The sequence below is a fragment of the Malus sylvestris genome, chromosome 15, assembly GCF_916048215.2.
Source record: "Malus sylvestris chromosome 15, drMalSylv7.2, whole genome shotgun sequence".
Taxonomy (NCBI): domain Eukaryota; kingdom Viridiplantae; phylum Streptophyta; class Magnoliopsida; order Rosales; family Rosaceae; genus Malus; species Malus sylvestris.
This window is the reverse complement of record NC_062274.1, coordinates 4488796-4506553: the sequence shown is the minus strand read 5'-3', so window position 1 is coordinate 4506553 and position 17758 is coordinate 4488796. Positions and strand designations below refer to the sequence as shown.

At 36.7% G+C, this 17758-nt stretch overlaps 3 protein-coding genes and 1 non-coding gene across 8 annotated transcripts; all 4 read left to right on the top strand.

The window, feature by feature from the left end:
• Positions 1-2041: 2041 nt before the first annotated feature.
• Positions 2042-3858, top strand: LOC126601937 (RNA-binding protein 1-like). Of its 5 annotated transcripts, none has more exons than XM_050268715.1 (3): positions 2042-2169; positions 2306-2554; positions 2849-3858. In XM_050268715.1, exons 2-3 carry the CDS (start codon positions 2333-2335, stop codon positions 3656-3658), a joined length of 1032 nt encoding a protein of 343 aa, XP_050124672.1. In that variant the 5' UTR covers positions 2042-2169; positions 2306-2332; the 3' UTR covers positions 3659-3858. The 5 variants fall into 5 exon arrangements, with proteins under 5 accessions (XP_050124672.1, XP_050124675.1, XP_050124673.1 ...); XM_050268718.1 differs by having other exon boundaries at positions 2046-2135; XM_050268716.1 differs by having other exon boundaries at positions 2046-2135; positions 2293-2554.
• Positions 3859-4526: 668 nt separating this feature from the next.
• Positions 4527-6693, top strand: LOC126601938 (uncharacterized). Its single transcript, XM_050268719.1, has 5 exons — positions 4527-4981; positions 5058-5185; positions 5289-5401; positions 5697-5882; positions 6365-6693. Exons 1-5 carry the CDS (start codon positions 4617-4619, stop codon positions 6392-6394), a joined length of 822 nt encoding a protein of 273 aa, XP_050124676.1. The 5' UTR covers positions 4527-4616; the 3' UTR covers positions 6395-6693.
• A 472-nt stretch (positions 6694-7165) lies between these two features.
• Positions 7166-7238, top strand: TRNAE-CUC (transfer RNA glutamic acid (anticodon CUC)). The gene has a single exon. It is a non-coding gene; the product is annotated as a tRNA-Glu (tRNA).
• Positions 7239-13514: 6276 nt separating this feature from the next.
• Positions 13515-17499, top strand: LOC126601939 (AP2-like ethylene-responsive transcription factor ANT). The gene is made up of 9 exons (XM_050268720.1): positions 13515-14430; positions 14548-15151; positions 15454-15536; positions 15706-15714; positions 15813-15901; positions 15984-16057; positions 16147-16197; positions 16293-16369; positions 16608-17499. The coding sequence occupies exons 1-9, from the start codon at positions 14136-14138 to the stop codon at positions 17279-17281; spliced, it is 1956 nt and encodes a 651-aa protein (XP_050124677.1). The 5' UTR covers positions 13515-14135; the 3' UTR covers positions 17282-17499.
• The last annotated feature ends 259 nt before the right edge of the window (positions 17500-17758 follow it).

The following is a 17758-nucleotide window of genomic DNA, read 5'->3' as shown; positions in this document are numbered from 1 at the left end:
CTACTAATTAATATATTAATCGTTGTATGTGATTCACAGTTGTTAACATGTTATCATTGAACATTAGATATATGTTAAACAAACTATTCAACTCTTAGAATTTACTGTATGACAATAGAACAATCTTAACACAAAAGTCTAAGCTTACATGCATGCCACGTTCTCGTTCGCTAGGAGCTTGAGACCACATGGCTCAAGATCACCAAGTCGTTGCCTAGTGGTGCCATTTTCCATATATAAACATAAACTATATATAGAACCTTGGTCTGAGAGTGAGAGAATGTGAAGCCAGCCTTGGATCAAACTTCAACAAGTTAGTTGTGTTTTCTTATCAATTTTGAGCATTTGGGTAGATATATTTACTTGGAATTTGGATTGCACTCATGGTCTCCACTTCCATGGTGTTTGCCCAAAACCCTATGAAAAGTTGTGTATACAAATGCTAGCTAGCTTTTATGAAGAACGAGATTTGGGTATTATATGTCATGTTTTTGGCAACGAGAAGATGACAAAGATGAGCAATGCAAATGCATGAGACTCCGAGACTCGTTTAATTCTTAAAAGCACAAAACACCAAATATGCTCCACATCGCATCATCATTTTCTTTGATTAATTAAACTAATCCCCTTGCCTAATTACTACCATTCTCCCTTTTTCAACATTTGATTGATAATTGGGGAATTCATTGAAACAACATGTCAAGTTTGGTTTTGTCACGTAAGAGATACGCATCCTCAATTTGCATTATAATATTAGTATTAACATAATTGTTCAAAACATATACAAGATCTCTTGTTCCATGTTTCAAACATCAATATTAACTTAATTTAGGTTCGTATTTCACACAGCACGTCCTAATGTCTATATAAGTCTTTCACACGGCACGTCATAATATAAAATTAATTTAGGTTCATATTAACATATACAATATCTTCTGCAATGGTAAATCACAAGAAGCTCTAATGGCCATATAAATCTTTTCGACCCTCGAAAAGTAGACTTATAACTATTCGCATCAATAACTAATTTATTAAGGCAGTCTCTCGAGTCCAAGTCTCATGTAACGACATGACTTGATCAAAGCTTATGCCACATGCAAATAATTAAACAATAGATAAAAGATTGATTAGAAAAATGATTAACGTAGATTCTTATGTTCACATATCCTTCAAGTTGAAATGAAAACTTGGACACGATTTTCGAATATTCGCACGCAAGGAACTCAAGGATTATATTACTATTAATTATAATTAATTAATTCGGTGCCTCTCACTTTAAGCATTGAGCTACAAAACCCTGCATTTGACGAGTCATCAGGATTGAATTTTTCTGCATTACAAATACAAGGCTAGCCGACATTCACCTCTTCCAGATCCTGCGTAAAGCGGGAGTCTTGTGCACTGGGTACGACCTTTATCTTTACAAATACAACCAACCCAACCAACCTTTGCAACTGGTTTTTTTTTTTTTCCACGTATTATTTGTCCGATCACAGATTTGACCTTACCTAATTAACGTGAATTTTGGATCATTATACTTTGTTTTTTCTAATTTATTATTTTCATGTGGTGTAATACATATTCAATAACACGAAAGATACTTTATTCAGGAATTTAATATCATAGAATAGAATTTTGTTAAAAAGAAAATATTTTGTCCTAGAAAGAAACTAGATGGTCAAATTTCTCTCTCGTTTTCTTTTGTGTTAACTCGGATGAAGATGTACTAAAAAAAACCTAAGATGAAGAGATGCTAGTATAATCACATGGTCTAGAATGGGAGAGAATTTTCAGTGTGCTCGGCATACGAGCATATACGTTATACATTATTCAAGTAGAGGGACACTTAAAAAAAATTGCTCTCTATTTATATAATAACATATATCGTACCGCCTCATAGTTCCGGCACATTGAAATATCATGATAAGGAAATATTTTGTTTTCCTTCTTTCATTTGCTTCTGTGTCCATTGGGCCTAAGAAGCCCAAAATAAGAACAGCCTACATAAAAAAGCATTGAGACCAAACCTCACTTTGATACATAAACGAACATTGACCTAAAATTAACTGGCTGACTTTGGTTCTTCTGCTCAGAAATTACTTTCCATTTTTCAACAGTTTCAGGGAAGCAACTCGGTGAGTGAGCTCAGCTTTTGGATTTTTGAGCTAGGTAATAATTTATTTTAATTTTAATTTTAATTTATTTAATTTTTATTTGAGTTTTATGCTTTCAGCTCTCTCTCTCTCTCTCTCTTCCAATTTCTAGGGATTTTGCTGTAATTTGGGGTTTTAGGGTTTTCCTGCAGCTAGGGTTTTGGGGAATCAATTCTCCCATGGACTCCGATCAAGCTAAGCTTTTCGTCGGGGGAATCTCTCGGGAGACGAACGAAGAGACGCTGAGAGCTCACTTCAGGAGCTACGGCACCGTTTTGGGCTCCGTCATTGCCAGGGACCGCAGCAACCACAACCCTAGAGGGTTTGGCTTCGTCTGGTTCTCGGACATTTCTTCAGCTGACAAAGCCCTTGAAGACCCGCACGTCATTCTGGGCAGAACGGTAATTTTACTCTTCTTCCTCTCTGTTTACATACTGTCTTGTTGTGTGTTTGGTTGCTGGGAAAATCTGTAGCTGAATGGATCTTCGAGTGAGAAAATGCTAGAGTTCAATTTTTTGCCCCTAAGTTACTTGCATAAGTCGGATGACCGAAATTCGAAAACTTTACATGTTTTGCATAAAAATGTGAACTTTAATGTATATATATCCCTGTGCTCTGTACTGTATTTTGAAGCAAAACCAAATGAGAGATTTAAGTTTACAGGTTGCGTAATTGGTCTTCGATTTTGTTTATAGGTAGAGGTTAAAAAAGCAATTCCCAGACCCCGAAACCAACATCAAAGTAGAATGGTGAGTAGGAGTGTGGAGAATGGAACTCAGTTTAGAACAAAAAAAATCTTCGTTGGCGGTTTATCAGCAGGTTTGACAGAGGACGGATTTAAAAATTATTTTGAGAAGTTTGGGAATGTATCAGATGTGGTTGTGATGCATGACTACAAAACCCGCAGGCCCCGGGGCTTTGGTTTTATCACCTTTGATTCGGAGGATTCTGTTGAGAATGTGATGCAGGAAAGCTTTCATGAGTTGAATGGTAGGTCTGTGGAGGTCAAGAGAGCTGTGCCAAAGGAGGATAATGGCAATAACGAAAGCGGTTATACTGATTATGCGCCCAGATTCCCCAGAATCTACCCTCCTTATACTTGTAGCCCTGCTCCTACATATGGGGTTCTTCCTTTTCCAACACCTTATAATGGTCTTGGGCCATTTGCGTATGGAACCAGTGTTTATGGCGGTGGTTGGTACCCTTCAGTAGCAGCTTGTGGGACACCTTATGACATTGCTCCAATTGCACCTCAGCCATGGGTGTTTCCTTATGGAAACGCTTTATATCCCGGCTACATGAGTGGTGGAGGCTCGGCGGCTGGCAGCTACAACGGGATCCTTGGGCCTGCTGTTTTCACCGGTGGCAAACCAAATCAGGTTGTGTTCGGCAGTGGACTTCCACCAGTTAATGTGAAGCCATCTCAGGTTGAAGTGAAGAAGCTGGACGTCGATTCTCGATCCAACAGTACTGCTGTCAAGAAAAAATACTCAAAAAGATCTTGATGGTAGCATAAAACTTACTGTTTATGTACACAGGATTATGTCGTCCCTGATATAATTTCATTCGAAATTCAGAAAGTTAGGTTTGGAACAGAAGCATGCATTTGCATGATTTGGTTAACTTGTAAAATTCATTGACATGCTAAGCATTGTTTTCGAGTGGAAAAAAAAATGTGAATAGATTTTAACCTCTTTTGTTGTAATCCATTGGCAAATCATTGATGGGATATTCGGGAATGGGGAATTCGAACAAAAAACATCTGGTGCAAGGTTAAAAACTCTTAACCGCTCAAGCTACACTCTTCTTGCTACTGGATTTTGTGTTTGATTTTTCAGTTTTTCCATTTGCTGAACATCATTTCACACGTCGCGCCCATATTTTTCTTTTAAATATGGAAACTATTGAAATCCAATAAAATTGTAAAGTAAAAATGAAGAGCTTTTTATCACAAATTGTACATGTATTATTTAAAATTCATACTTTTGGCTCTTTTATTTCAAATCGATCAATGATGTCTTTCAAATTTATCCCGCCCTCATTGACCGTTGCTCAATTTGAATAAAATTATGTTTAATACTGATGTGACACACGTGTAGGTCTAAAACTTACAAAAATTATAAACAAAAAACAAAAAAACAAAACATGGTTTAAAGTTATAGAAACCATAAAAAAATATAGGAAAACTAACGAAAAGTTCAAAAAAACTTATTTTTTAACGAAAAGTCATTTTTAAAAGTATAGTAAATAGTATCAGAGAAATGTATAAATGTAATTTTTCGTTAAAAATGAATAGTATAAGAAGTGTTTTGTTAAAATTTCCTAAAAATATTTATAAAAAAAACCCTAAACATATAAACCACAAAATTCTTTACAAAAAAGAGGAAGTAATATGCAAACCAGAAAAAGTGTGGCGTTGCAAGTGTGGCCAGCTGAGCTATCCGCAGAACTGAAGGCGTAAAAATGCTAGTGCTCGGCCAAGCTCCCGGCGGAGCCCTATCAACTCAGCGGTGTTATCTTACCTCCCCGCCAAAATTCTCAAACCCAAACCCTCCGCTCTTCTCTACCCACAGACCCAGCAGATTCTTCTCCAATGTAAACCCTTCAAAATCTCTCAATATCACGCTCGCAAAGGCCGACGGAGGCGTCGATTCGGCTTCCTCCACTGACAAACGGGGCTTCTCCGCCTCATCAACTCCTCCTCCTCCTCCTCCTCCTCCGCCTTCCGTCGATAACCGACCAGTTTTCGTGGGTCAGGAGAATGTTCCTCTAGAAGGCGTGATTCAGTTCGAGAAGCCCGATTCTTCTGCTCGTGTACGCAAATGGGGGTAAATTTTTGGTTGACTCTTTTTTTGTTCTTTGATTGACTTCAGCTTGTGGGTTTTGATTGTTTGTGTGTTTCAGTCATGTGGCATTGCTTGCTGGTGGGGATGTTTTGGCATTGCTTACGTTTGCTGCAATTGGAAGATTCAGCCATGGATTCCCCGTTTTCGAATTCGAAACACTTCGCACGGCTGACCCTTTCATTGCTGGTATGCTCGTTATTCTTTGCCTTCTTGTTTTGAACTTGAATTGAAAGGAAGCATGGCCTTTGTTTTTGTCGTTTTAAACGAAAAGCTGAACGTGGTTTTACAGGATGGTTTTTGAGTGCATATTTTCTCGGAGGCTTTGGTGAGGATGGACGTGGAGTCAATGGACAATCCAAGGCACTTACCGCTACGGCTAAGTCATGGGCCTTGGGAATTCCAGTAAGTTCATAAGCTTCATTTCGATTTGGATTTCATAGTTTCGTTATGATTGCTAAGAGGATTAACTTTGTTATTTGTAGAGTTCCGTTTATGATTTTCCGCTCTACTTTGCCACTCTTTTATATCCGGCATTGTTATTTTTGTTGCGTCTCGTTAGATTGCATTACTTCTTGTTGTGGCTTCTGTACTGATTGCATTACTTGTTAATCTTAAATAATTTTGCATTAGAGTGTTAGTTTTGCTAAAACACGCAATGGCGAACGAAGATCCATCTTCCATTTTACTTTTTTGGCAGCTTGGGATAATCATAAGGGCATCGACGGCTGGCCACATTCCACCAATCAAATTCGTACTTGCAACAATGGGGAGCACTGGTGTTTTACTTATTGGATGGAGAGCACTTCTGTATAAGTTTCTTCCCGGCGATAAGAGCAAGAAGAGTGATGTGTATCGCCGCGGTAGCCCATTTGAATTGTTTGAGGTACACTAACATTTTCTGTTTTAACAGTCTTGAAACATCTAATCACATGACTCTAGTACTTTGCCTCGACAAATCCAACTTTCCTCGATAATTTTGTTTCCCATGTTTGGGACTAGGCTACTAATCTCTTTACATACGACCAGAATGGAACTCATTCCCATGTTTGGGACTAGAACTATTCCTCCTTTCAGAAAACTGTTCAGTGTCGAAATTATTGTGTAATATGCATGAATTTGAACCGTGTAGAGCGCCATTCGTAGTTTGAAAGGATAAAACTAAACATTTTGCCTTGTGATCTTATTAGCACTTGGTTAGTATTGTAAATCGAGGGAGTATATCGCCAGTTATTCAAATCCTACGCTCTGATTATACTTATAATATACTTTATACTCGATGGAGACAATCTCTTTCCTATTGAGCACTTCTTCAAATATCTTTTGACGTACTGTTTCTAACGTTAAACTGTATATGATTTGTTGCAGTTGCTCACGTCGTTAGTACGAAGGTGGTGACGATGATAGTTAATTCGATCTGCCTGCATCATAGTTAATACCAATCCCGACATCAGTTTATCTCATCCAATGGTTTACATATCAAGATTGTTCACTTTCGCTGTATGGATTTTGACGTTTTGGTATCACTTGTGTAACCTTCGGGGTGCAACTGTGAAGCAGAAGCACAAATGTAAAGCTAAGAGAATAGATCGACTCATAAGCAACGGCTTTTCCTGCACTGGCCGGTGTTCTTATACCGCCTTATCCACATATGTATTTATACCGATTCGTCGTATTCTATTTGAATCTTTCAGAAAGGATCTTTTGGTTGGTTGCATGTTTGCATAAAAATGTCCATCAACTATGAAACTTGTAGCCATGAAGCTGCTTCCATTTCTCAATTAGAAGCAAAGTCCTAGACTACAACCCCAACTATATCTTTCGTCAATGTCATATGTAAGGGCATGTTTACTTTTCAGGAAAGGAGGAATAGATTCATAAAAAAAAAGTATACGAAAGAAAGTTGAGATTTTGCCATATTTTTGTACCTGAAATCCTAGGTTTCGATGTTTCGCTTGTATCAGCCAAAAATAAAAAAGGGTGAAATTGACAAAGAATCGACTGAAGTTGCAATTGGAAGCCATCCATTACAAATAAACTGGGCCAGGCTTATGTATAACTTTTGCCTGACAGCTTATAGAAAAAGCCCGTTGGGTTTCTTCATGGCCCATGCTAAAAAGTTGTCTACAAATTGTTATTAAAGCTGAAACCACAAGAAGAACAACCAAATCCGTTGTAGTCTAGTTGGTCAGGATACTCGGCTCTCACCCGAGAGACCCGGGTTCAAGTCCCGGCAACGGAATCTTTTTGCTATTACAATTTCTTTTTTATATTTATTGCTTCTTGGATTTAATAATGATAAAAAAAAATAAATCGAAATATAAAATAATACTAGGGATGGCATAAGTCTGCAGACTGAGACTGAGACGCAGAAGCAGCCTGTGGATGTAGCCGTCGGCATTGGCTGCCTAAAGTGTCCCATCAGCCAGAATATGCCTAAAGAGCCACTTCTTTTATCTTTCCTTTCGTATCTTCCACCTAATAACCCATCGGGTTCAAATAATTTCTTGGACACAGTTGATTCAGTCATGGTTGACCAATTTTGACGTTTTGATTGATCCTGTGATCATGAGTTTATGATTAAGTTAGATTCTCATTGGGATAACGGGCATCTTATTAATTTGACGAAGGGATCTTGCCCTACCAATTTTAATTTTTTTGGCAAAAGTTAAAATTTGTGTGGATCCGTCTAGTTTAGGTAGTTCTCCAACTTAGACTAAAATACAGATTGTCTTATATTTTTCCTTTTTTGCTGAAACACTTAAAATTTGTAAAGATCCATTTAATTTGAGTAGTTTTTCACATCAAATTAGGACTACTTGAGACCAAACATTTGATCAAGTCATGCCTATTCTTTTGATGGTAAAAGTTGATACTTGATTAGGACTACTTCACTGGAGCCATTTTCATATTGAGTTCGGCCAACTTGCGTTTCATAATACTAAAATATAAGTTGTCTAATCAGAATCGTTTTCACTATGTAAATATTCTGAAGCACAATAGAATTTTTATATTTAATAGAATGATTCACGTGAAGAACTGAGCTTTGAATATTAATATAAGTATGTGGTGTGGGGGTGGCTTTCTTTTTCACCGCATTCCTGTCATGGATCAGAACATGTTCGGACCTAATATCCCATATTTCTATAAAAAGAAACATCCTTTCACCCTCTTCATCCATTTAACAAGCAAAATGGAAACCCCAAATGAATATCATCTGAAAAAGCTAGCTGTTTGCACCAGCATCAAACATTAAAGCCACTTGCCAATCTCAGAGATTGGTGACGATATGATCAAGGCCTTCAAAACTGAACGAATTATAATTAAATTAACCTACCTACCCAAGTAAGAAGATCTTCATATGTTTTTAATTTCTCCAGCCAATTATTGTACACTTTTGAGCAGCAATAGAGTAATGATATCATCACTGTATAGAGTAATATGGTATATTCCATTGATTTCTTAAGTTAGTAATACTCAATTTATTCGTAATTAGAGGAGCACGTCTTAGAATTGTGCATGCATGCGAAATGGTTCTAACCAATTATGCACAGTAAAGTTATAAAGCTAAAACGATCAAGATCAACTCACGGTGCATTCACAACTATCTTACTATATTTTCATTATAATTAAGGTCCTTGGATTAAGGATCGTGTGTCCAGTCGTCTATCTCCTAATTAGAAGTGAATGAAAGTAGCTAGGACACTAGGTAATGAAAGGGAGAGAATCTAAGGTGATAGTGACGTGACAGATGGGCTTGGATTTTGACATGTCACCTCTGAGAGAGAGAAAGGGCAGTGACAGATAGAGCAACTGGTAAATATGGAAAGACTTGGGGCTTGCATGCGAATGGAGGGGGGGACATGCTTTGCACATAGGAAAACAGCAAGAGAGCGAGTGGCACAGTAGCAGCAGGTGCAGCTGCAGCTGCAGACCTAATAGATGTAGCTAGATAGAGGGCTGTAGATCTACAAATGTCCTTCTCTCGGTGGAGTTGAGTAGGCATCATCCATCCAGTGATCTCATAATCCACTTTCTTTCTTTCTGCTCACAGTTGCTTTGGCTTATGTGTTGATCTTTCCTTAGATTTTCTTTAGATTTTCTGTTCCTCACGTGATTCTCATTACTCCGTCATTGCATGTACATAAACCCACTATTTTTCGAACATTTCAAACCTCTTCAAATGCAGTTGCTAGTTGCTAGCCGTTGTATTTAAATTTTTGTCTTTTATAATTTTATTATTATTTTTTATTTACAAAATTTTTCCTATAATTTCTATTTTTCATATATTTTTTTAAATTATATTTTTTTTCCTATAAATTTTATTTTACAAAATTTATTCCATATATTTTTTTTAAATTCTATTTTTTCTTATAACTTCTATTTCACAAAATTTGTTTCACATATTTTTTTTAAATTATATTTTTTTTCCTATAACTTCCTAAGCCATTATACAACATTAAATTAAATTAAGTAACATGAAACAACGTTAAACAATAAATTATAAATTCCTAAGCCGTTGGATTTGAATTTAAGTTATAGTTTTTAATTAATAAATTATGTTTGACCCTTTGGCCTTTAGTTGAAGATGGTTTTTTGTGACATGGCTAAAACGAGCCCTATGACCCTCGGTTGGAGACGGAGACAAATATGGTTTTGTACTATTCATTAAAATATTAATATCTTAGAGGGCCAGAGGGCTAAAACGAGCTCTCTGGCCAGCCCTCGGTTGGAGATGGCTTAAGAGTATCTCCAATAGAGAAGGTTAAGTGTTTAAAAACTAAAAAATGATCTGATTTGTCGAAAATTCATCTCTAATCGATAACTAAACTATAATCCTATGAAACCTATCATACCATTATTTGGCCAAACAAGCATCTAACACAGAATGCCATTATTTGAAGTTGGACCATGCCAGGTGAATTGGAGGTTATATTAGTCAATTCATCATAATTTAGGGTAAACTTGAAATTGAATAGAAACATGAATGTACCCAAATTAAAAAGATGTGTGTATAGTACTCTCATATTCAATAGAAACCCGTATATTAGCAGCAGAGGTAGCTGAAAAATGGCAGCAGGTAATCTTTAGTTTAGGTTTCTTGTAGAGGAGGCAGGCACTGTTATGCGGATTATGCCAAAGAAATTAATGTAACACTGTGATTTTGTGAAGCACACCTGCACCTTCATCCTTCAGTTCTGCAAATTTCTGTTGACTTTTGTACCACAAATACTGTTGGTCATTACAAAGATTCAAAGCAGATGACATGATGAATCAACTAATTTCGAGTTTTACGTCGTTAAAGATATCCACACTTCATCTTTTACTACTTTCAAATGGCTAGGTGATGAAAAACTTGCATGAAGCATGCGTTTCACATTGGTCGTGTTAGACGCTAACACTGTACTTGAAATCGGTTCAATGTATATCACATGTTTATGCAATATGCGTCAAACATTTATACTATTGCCTTAGTACAATTAGTCTATGCAAGTCTTTTCATGACAGTGGAGAAATGAGTTTAATTTAATAATCTTGGCTTGTGATTACTGGCATTTTAATTGTTTTCTACTGTTTGACTTTGTAATTCTATGGTTCTTGCTGTCCTCCCAAGGTCCACACCTCTGACTAATTGAATACTACAAAAATACAAGTTACCATCTAAGACAAATGTTGTCTCTTTTGTGCGTCTGGCATCCCACCTTTCCCGCTTTTTTTTTCTGTAATCCATCTATTAGTAGTATAATTGAACACTGACTAATTAATTACACTTTGTTTTTCATGTTCAATGCGTGTCCATTTTGATGCAGTTGGCAGGGTCACCACTAAGCTTAGTTAAAGAAATGATTTAACCGGATAATGTTGATACTCGATAGTTCGAAATCAAAAACTGCACTACGTACACTTACTTCACTTAAAAGTATGGTCACGTTGATGTGGTATTAGACTAGTTGATTAATGTAGTATTCACGTCTCTTGTACCTGAATATAAATTTTATATTTGTTAATTGGACGAGTTTAAAATATTATTTTGTCAAAATTAGAACGCATAAAAAATTAGATTATAAGGGCACACATTATTTTTCACATTTTGTATAATTTAGTATAATTATTCAGCCGTTTGCTAAAAAAAAAATAAATAAAAAGCCTTATGAAAGCTTTTTGTGGTATATTCACCAATTCCCTCCCAAATTCAGTCAATCTTCCAAGGTTCAAACCAAAATCATTCACATTTGAAAATCTGTCGCTATGAAAAACTTTCATGCAAAAACAACCCATGCAGCCACTGATCCCACTCGAAAAAGAAACCCTATAAATAACAAAAGGGCAAACACTGAAAAAGCAATTTAGACAACTTCCTGCCATTTTCAGCGAAAAAAATAAAGGTAAGAAAAAAATAGGATGGGGGGAAACTAAATTATGATTTCTTATAGTAATTAACTAGTTAATCAAACCAACTTAAATTAAATTGGAAATCTTTAATGTTCTATTTAGTGGTAGGTTTGGATGTGTCTGATCAGATTAGCATCAAACCAAAAAGATGATAGGAAATCGCTTTTGCAAAAAAGGCTCTTGTTTTAGGGGGGGCGGGGGGGCCTTTCCTCATAATTTCTGGAATATTTCATGCATATCATAAGACCCACGTCCCACTTTTTGTCTGGAAGCAGGTGTTGACTAAACACTCTAAGTTCCTTATTACTTAAAAGCAATTGGCCACAGAATTAATTAATTCGGTTGAATACTAATCAACGGATTTAACTTTAGGCGTGTGTCCCTGTACATCGGATGGTCATTGTATCTCAAGTCATCTTTACATGTTGAATTGAACAACATACAATGACCAACTTCACTGCTAAATGTACTGAGGTTTTTTGTATAAAATTTTATACCCATCAGGACGATCTGAGCAATTGATTCTTAATCATTCTTAATCATGTTCTTATCTTACTCGAATTATATTGAAACCATAAATTTACTCAAATTATATTATAAATTTCCTATACTTTAGCATACATTCCTTACAAAATAATATTCACTTATTGTTTTACTAAAAAGGAAATTCACTTGTTCTTTGGTGCAATTTGAATTTAAAGTTGTGAAAGGGAGATGCTCCGGATGTTCACCTGCTTTGGACTGCTACCTATTTCAGCAAAGTTCCACTCTGATATCTAAGTACTTGATTTTGCAAGTTTAGCCTTAAAATTATGATGTGGCTTCCTTAAACAAACAATTAATTAAATTCAAACCAAGTTTTATTATTCTCACTCGCTTCACAAAGGAATATCATATAATGCATAATTATTAACTGTTAATTCTTAATTATTATACGGCAAAACATTAATATCTTGTTGTAATATAAAGTGTTTCGTAAAACTCAATCTCAATGCCCTTAAAATTTATAAATTTTGTAATTTTCCAGAAAACGTCAAGAGGTCGCTGAAGCAATTATCACCTATTTCTTTCCAATCATAGGAGCATTATGCCAAACCAAATCAATAAAACAAAAGAAATCTAACTTGGATTCCAATTCGTAATTATTATATCACAGCTGTGATTAGAAATATAATTTTTAATGTGATTCTCTTATAAATAGATTTTACTTTTTGAGAACTCATATTTTAGACATAATATTTAATAATATTATCATAAAATTCATCGTTAAACTGTGAAAGAACAGAAAATGCATAAAAAATCACATTTTTGAGAAAGTTTGCGTTTCCTAACATGAAAAAGTAAAGACATTGCTATATGTCACACCTCATTCACTCCAATCCTTATCAAACCGGATCGTTTGTGAGAAACAATTGCCAATAAGAAGAAATAAAATATTAAATAAACCACCATAAGAAATTTTTTTGTTATTCTTTTAGTTATTCTATTCTTTTACGTTATCATTTTTCTTTCCCATTTTAATTCACGACCACTACAGATATTACAATTTATTTATGAAGTTGTGAACCAAATTGATTGGTGGATTAATAACATTTTTTTACAATCATGTTCGTCGGACATTTGCAAGCAGTTAATTATTTTGGTGTTTATGATTTTCTTTTAACACATTGAACTCGGAATTCAAATGTTCTCTTTTTTAATGCAAACTAGAATAATAATATTGCTTGTACCAAAAACTTGAATCGAATATTTAGCAAGTAAGATAACTCATCAATTATAATAATGCAGCAAAATCGTCATCATAGTCGGTCGAACCTAATGGTAAAGTTTTTCAGCTTCTTGGTTCAAGTTTTGCATGCTTGAATTCAATCTAACTAGTAATGTGTTTCTCCTACTACGTTCGAATTTGAAAGTTTGAAAATAAAAAAGTTGAAAAGAAATTGAAAATCATTAATTAGAATATAAATTTGTAGAGACTTTGAGCCTGCAGAGGGGCACAAAGGCTGTACTGTATGAAGTGACTGGATGGGCAGGCCCTGCTCGTCAAATCTATCTTAAGGCCCTGTGACTGTAGAAATAAAGCAAACTAGTTTTGGATATCTGACAATCTCTCTCCCTCTCTCCTCACCATTGGCTTCCACACACCCACTAGATTCAGCTCACTACTGACTACTATCAATGAACAGTGAGAGAGAGATTATTAAAAAAACAAATTGAGAATAATAATTAGTGTAGTTTTTCTGGGTTTATTTGGGTAATTAATGAGGAAAAGTAAGAGGGTTTTATGATAAATCGGATCTGGGTTTTTGGTAGGGTTTAAGAGTAAAAGAAAAGTCGTGGTTTTTCTCACATACACAGATCCCTATGGGATATATGCTGCGGATGCCCTCCAGCATTTTGCTTTGCTTGCCGAAGCTTTAAATATATTTATATTCTTTTTGTTTAGTTGCAAGAGACCACAGGTTCTTCTGTCTTTAGAGAGAGAGAGAGAGAGAGAGAGAGGATGTTATTCTATATGTGAGTGCATAGAAGCAAGTGTTTCGAAGTTAGTTTATCTTGGTGGAAGTTCAGAAGCTACGAGCTAGAGAACAAAAAACCAAGTTTTTCTTTTTCTTATGGGGAGGGGAGGAGATTTTTGACATGATTAGATTATTTGCTGTCAATGATTGAGTAGATTTTAGAAGCAAGAAGTTGAAATCCAAAACCCCAAAAAAAAAAAGGAAGAGAGAGAAAAAGAAAGAGGAAGATGAAGTCCATGAATGATCATAACAATAACAATGGTAGCAGTAACAGTAACAATAACAACTGGTTTGGTTTTTCACTCTTACCCCACATGAAAATGGAGGATGCTTCTTCTTCTTCCTGCTCAGCTGCCCTCCCAAGCGGCAACAGCAGCTTCTACAACCTCAGCAGCTCTGGGGTCTGCTGCTATGGAGTTGGAGATAATGGTAATTTTCACTACTCTCCTCTCTCTGTTATGCCTCTCAAGTCAGATGGCTCTCTCTGCATCATGGAAGCTCTCAGCAGGTCACAAACAGAAGGTCCTTTTCTTTTCTCTAAAACCCAAATTACATTTCGTTCTCTCCCTCTCTCTCTAGACAAAATGGTTAAGTCTGTATGAAGTTTTGAGATATTTTTTTATGTTGGTTAATGTGAAGGAATAATGCCCAACACATCCCCAAAACTGGAGGACTTTCTAGGAGGAGCAGCTCATGATTATGTGAGTGAGGAGAGAGAAGCTATGGCTCTGAGCTTAGAAAGCTACTACAATGCAGCGGCAGAGCAGCAGCAGCAGAATCATCACATTCCTGTCCATTCCAATTCCTACTACTCTGGAATCCCAATCCAAGGAATCTACCATACCCAATTGGAGGAAGAACATTCTAAGAATACCCAAATGACTCAAATGCCAGAGGACTTAAAAACCTGCTGGGTTTCCAGGCAGTACTCTGCACACCCAGCTCTGGAGCACCACCACATGAACAATGTAACCATGGTTGTTGAGAATGGCGGTTCTGGGTCCGTTAATGGAGGCATGAACCGTGGCGATTTGCAGTCGCTGACACTGTCCATGAGCCCTGGATCACAGACAAGCTGTGTGACAGCTCCAAAGCAGATCTCTCCCACTCAGACAGAATGTGCAGTGGCAGCCATTGAAACAAAGAAGAGAGGCTGCGGAAAGCTTGGCCAGAAGCAGCCTGTTCACAGGAAGTCCATTGACACATTTGGGCAGAGAACCTCACAGTTTAGAGGTGTCACAAGGTTCATCTCAAAACCATCTCGTCATTTTTGTTATTTTACTAGAAATTGTTTCCAATTTTCATGACATTGTTGTGTGGGGGTCATTGAGAAGTGATTTTTGCATTCCCATTTTTTCCCGCCACACATCTTCCTTATTTCCTAGTCTTTGGATACGGTAAATCCAAGGAGAATCGAGGGATGGAAACTATGGAAGTAGCGTATAAGGGGAAAACCGGAGTGTGAAAATCGTTACCCTTTGTCTTTTCTTTTTTCTCAGATTGTTCTTCAAGTAACCATTTTTTTTAAATTTTTGCTTCCCTTAGGCATAGATGGACTGGAAGATATGAGGCACATCTGTGGGACAACAGCTGTAAGAAGGAAGGGCAAACCAGAAAAGGAAGGCAAGGTTGGTCAATTAAAACAAGACACCATTCTTACTATTTTTTTGGAATTATTTCTTTTTTTACTGAAATTTTTTTTTGGCCCGTCTGCGACTGAAATTTGACTTCTGCTATTAATTCTTTACCTGTCATGTTTCTGCTGCTGTTGGATACCATTCAAATCAAATAATGCAGTTTATCTTGGTATGTCTTTTCTCTACAAGAATAAATTTGAATTTTAGTTTTAATTATTACTAATTTGTTGTTGATTTCAATTAATCATTTGTTCATTTGAACTGCAGGAGGTTATGATATGGAGGAGAAAGCTGCTAGAGCATATGATCTTGCTGCTCTTAAGTACTGGGGTTCTGCAACTCATATAAACTTTCCGGTAGGGTTCTGACTCTCGGGGTTTTATCAGATTGTGAAAGCTTTATGGTAGCTGAAGTTTCATTCTCTTGGTCTTTTTTCAGTTGGACAATTACACTGCACAACTTGAAGAGATGAAGAATATGAGCCGGCAGGAATATGTTGCGCATCTGAGAAGGTAGGAATTTTCGTTTGTTATTCGCAGAATGTAATTTCTAATGTTTCTAGATTTTTAGATGTGTATTCATGTGTTCCTTTGATTTTCAGGAAAAGCAGTGGATTTTCGAGAGGGGCTTCAATGTACCGAGGCGTGACAAGGTTTTTTTTTCAGTTTTTCCTTTGTATTAAACACACCGAATTTGAAGGTTAAAATAGTTAAAACTTTGTGCTAATTTTGGTTTTGTTTTCTGCAGACACCACCAGCATGGGAGATGGCAAGCTAGGATTGGCAGGGTTGCTGGAAACAAGGATCTTTATCTTGGAACTTTTGGTAAAATTCGTGTATTGTTTGAATTTTTCCTTTTGGTAAAATTTATACATTTTCTAAATTGCATGAGGCTCTGTGCTTAAGCACTTTTTCGAAGGACTTATTTATATGGCAACTCAGTCTCACACTTTTTTTAAGGCTGACGAAATGTAACAATGAACTTTTTGAAGGCTGTGTTAGAAAAGGACTTCCCAGCTAGAATGCGGTTTTGTCCAAATTTCTAAATTTCAAGTGATTTCAGGCACCCAAGAGGAAGCTGCAGAAGCTTATGACATAGCAGCAATCAAATTCCGTGGCGCAAATGCGGTCACCAACTTTGACATTACCAAGTATGATGTCGAAAAAATCATGTCCAGCAATACCCTACTTGCCGGAGAATTTGCTAGGCGCACCAAGGTGATCGAACCTGACATCCTGGCCATTGAGCATAACCCACCAACACAGAACATTGTTGAAGCCACTCAAACCGAAATCAACAATGGGAATAGCCTAGACTGGAAGATGGCATTGTACCAATCTGCTGCACAGCAACAAGCAAACAGTTGTGCTCAAACAGTTGATCAGAAATCAATCGGATCAGGGAGCTATAGAAACCCTTCCTTCTCAATGGCATTGGAGGATTATATTGGAGTTGAATCAGTGCACTCAAGTCAGACATTGATGGATGAATCAGCTAGGGTTGGGGCTCACTTTTCGAATCCATCGTCGTTGGTGACAAGTTTGGGCAGCTCCAGAGAAGGAAGCCCTGATAAATCTGGCTCCAACATGCTGTTTGCAAAACCTCCATTGGCATCAAAGTTTATCAGTCCAACTGCTGCTGCAGCTGTTAGCTCCTGGTTCCCATCAGCACAGCTGAGGCCTTCTGCTGTCTCCATGTCTCAGTTGCCTCTCTTTGCTGCCTGGAATGAGACCTAGAAAGCTCTGATGTGTTCTGCATGAACAAGGAAAAATGGGAAGAAATTAGTTATGTTTAGGGAGGGAAAAAGATAAAGGTTGATTTATGTTTAGGGTAAGTAATTAGTGGAGGAAATTCTGGATTAATCAAAAAGACAATTGTGGGCCTTGGGGGTTCCACTTTTCTGTCTGTAACCGAAGTGTTAGAAACGTTTTTTCAAACCAAACCTTTTGGCTCATATGGTAATTATGAAGATCTTGCAACGTCGACGGAAGTAAAAAAAAACTTGGGTACAAGTACAACAATCTAAACGGTTGGATGATGAGCTACTTTGGGTAGGGAATTTGAATATCATCTGAACTCGCATAAATATAACCTACAATGCACACATCTGACTCTTTTTTACATTTTGAGAGCCTAAGGGGTGCTTAATGACTATGCAATGAAATTATGAAATGATGCATGCAACATTAGAAGTGGCCCTTCCATGGTTGAAT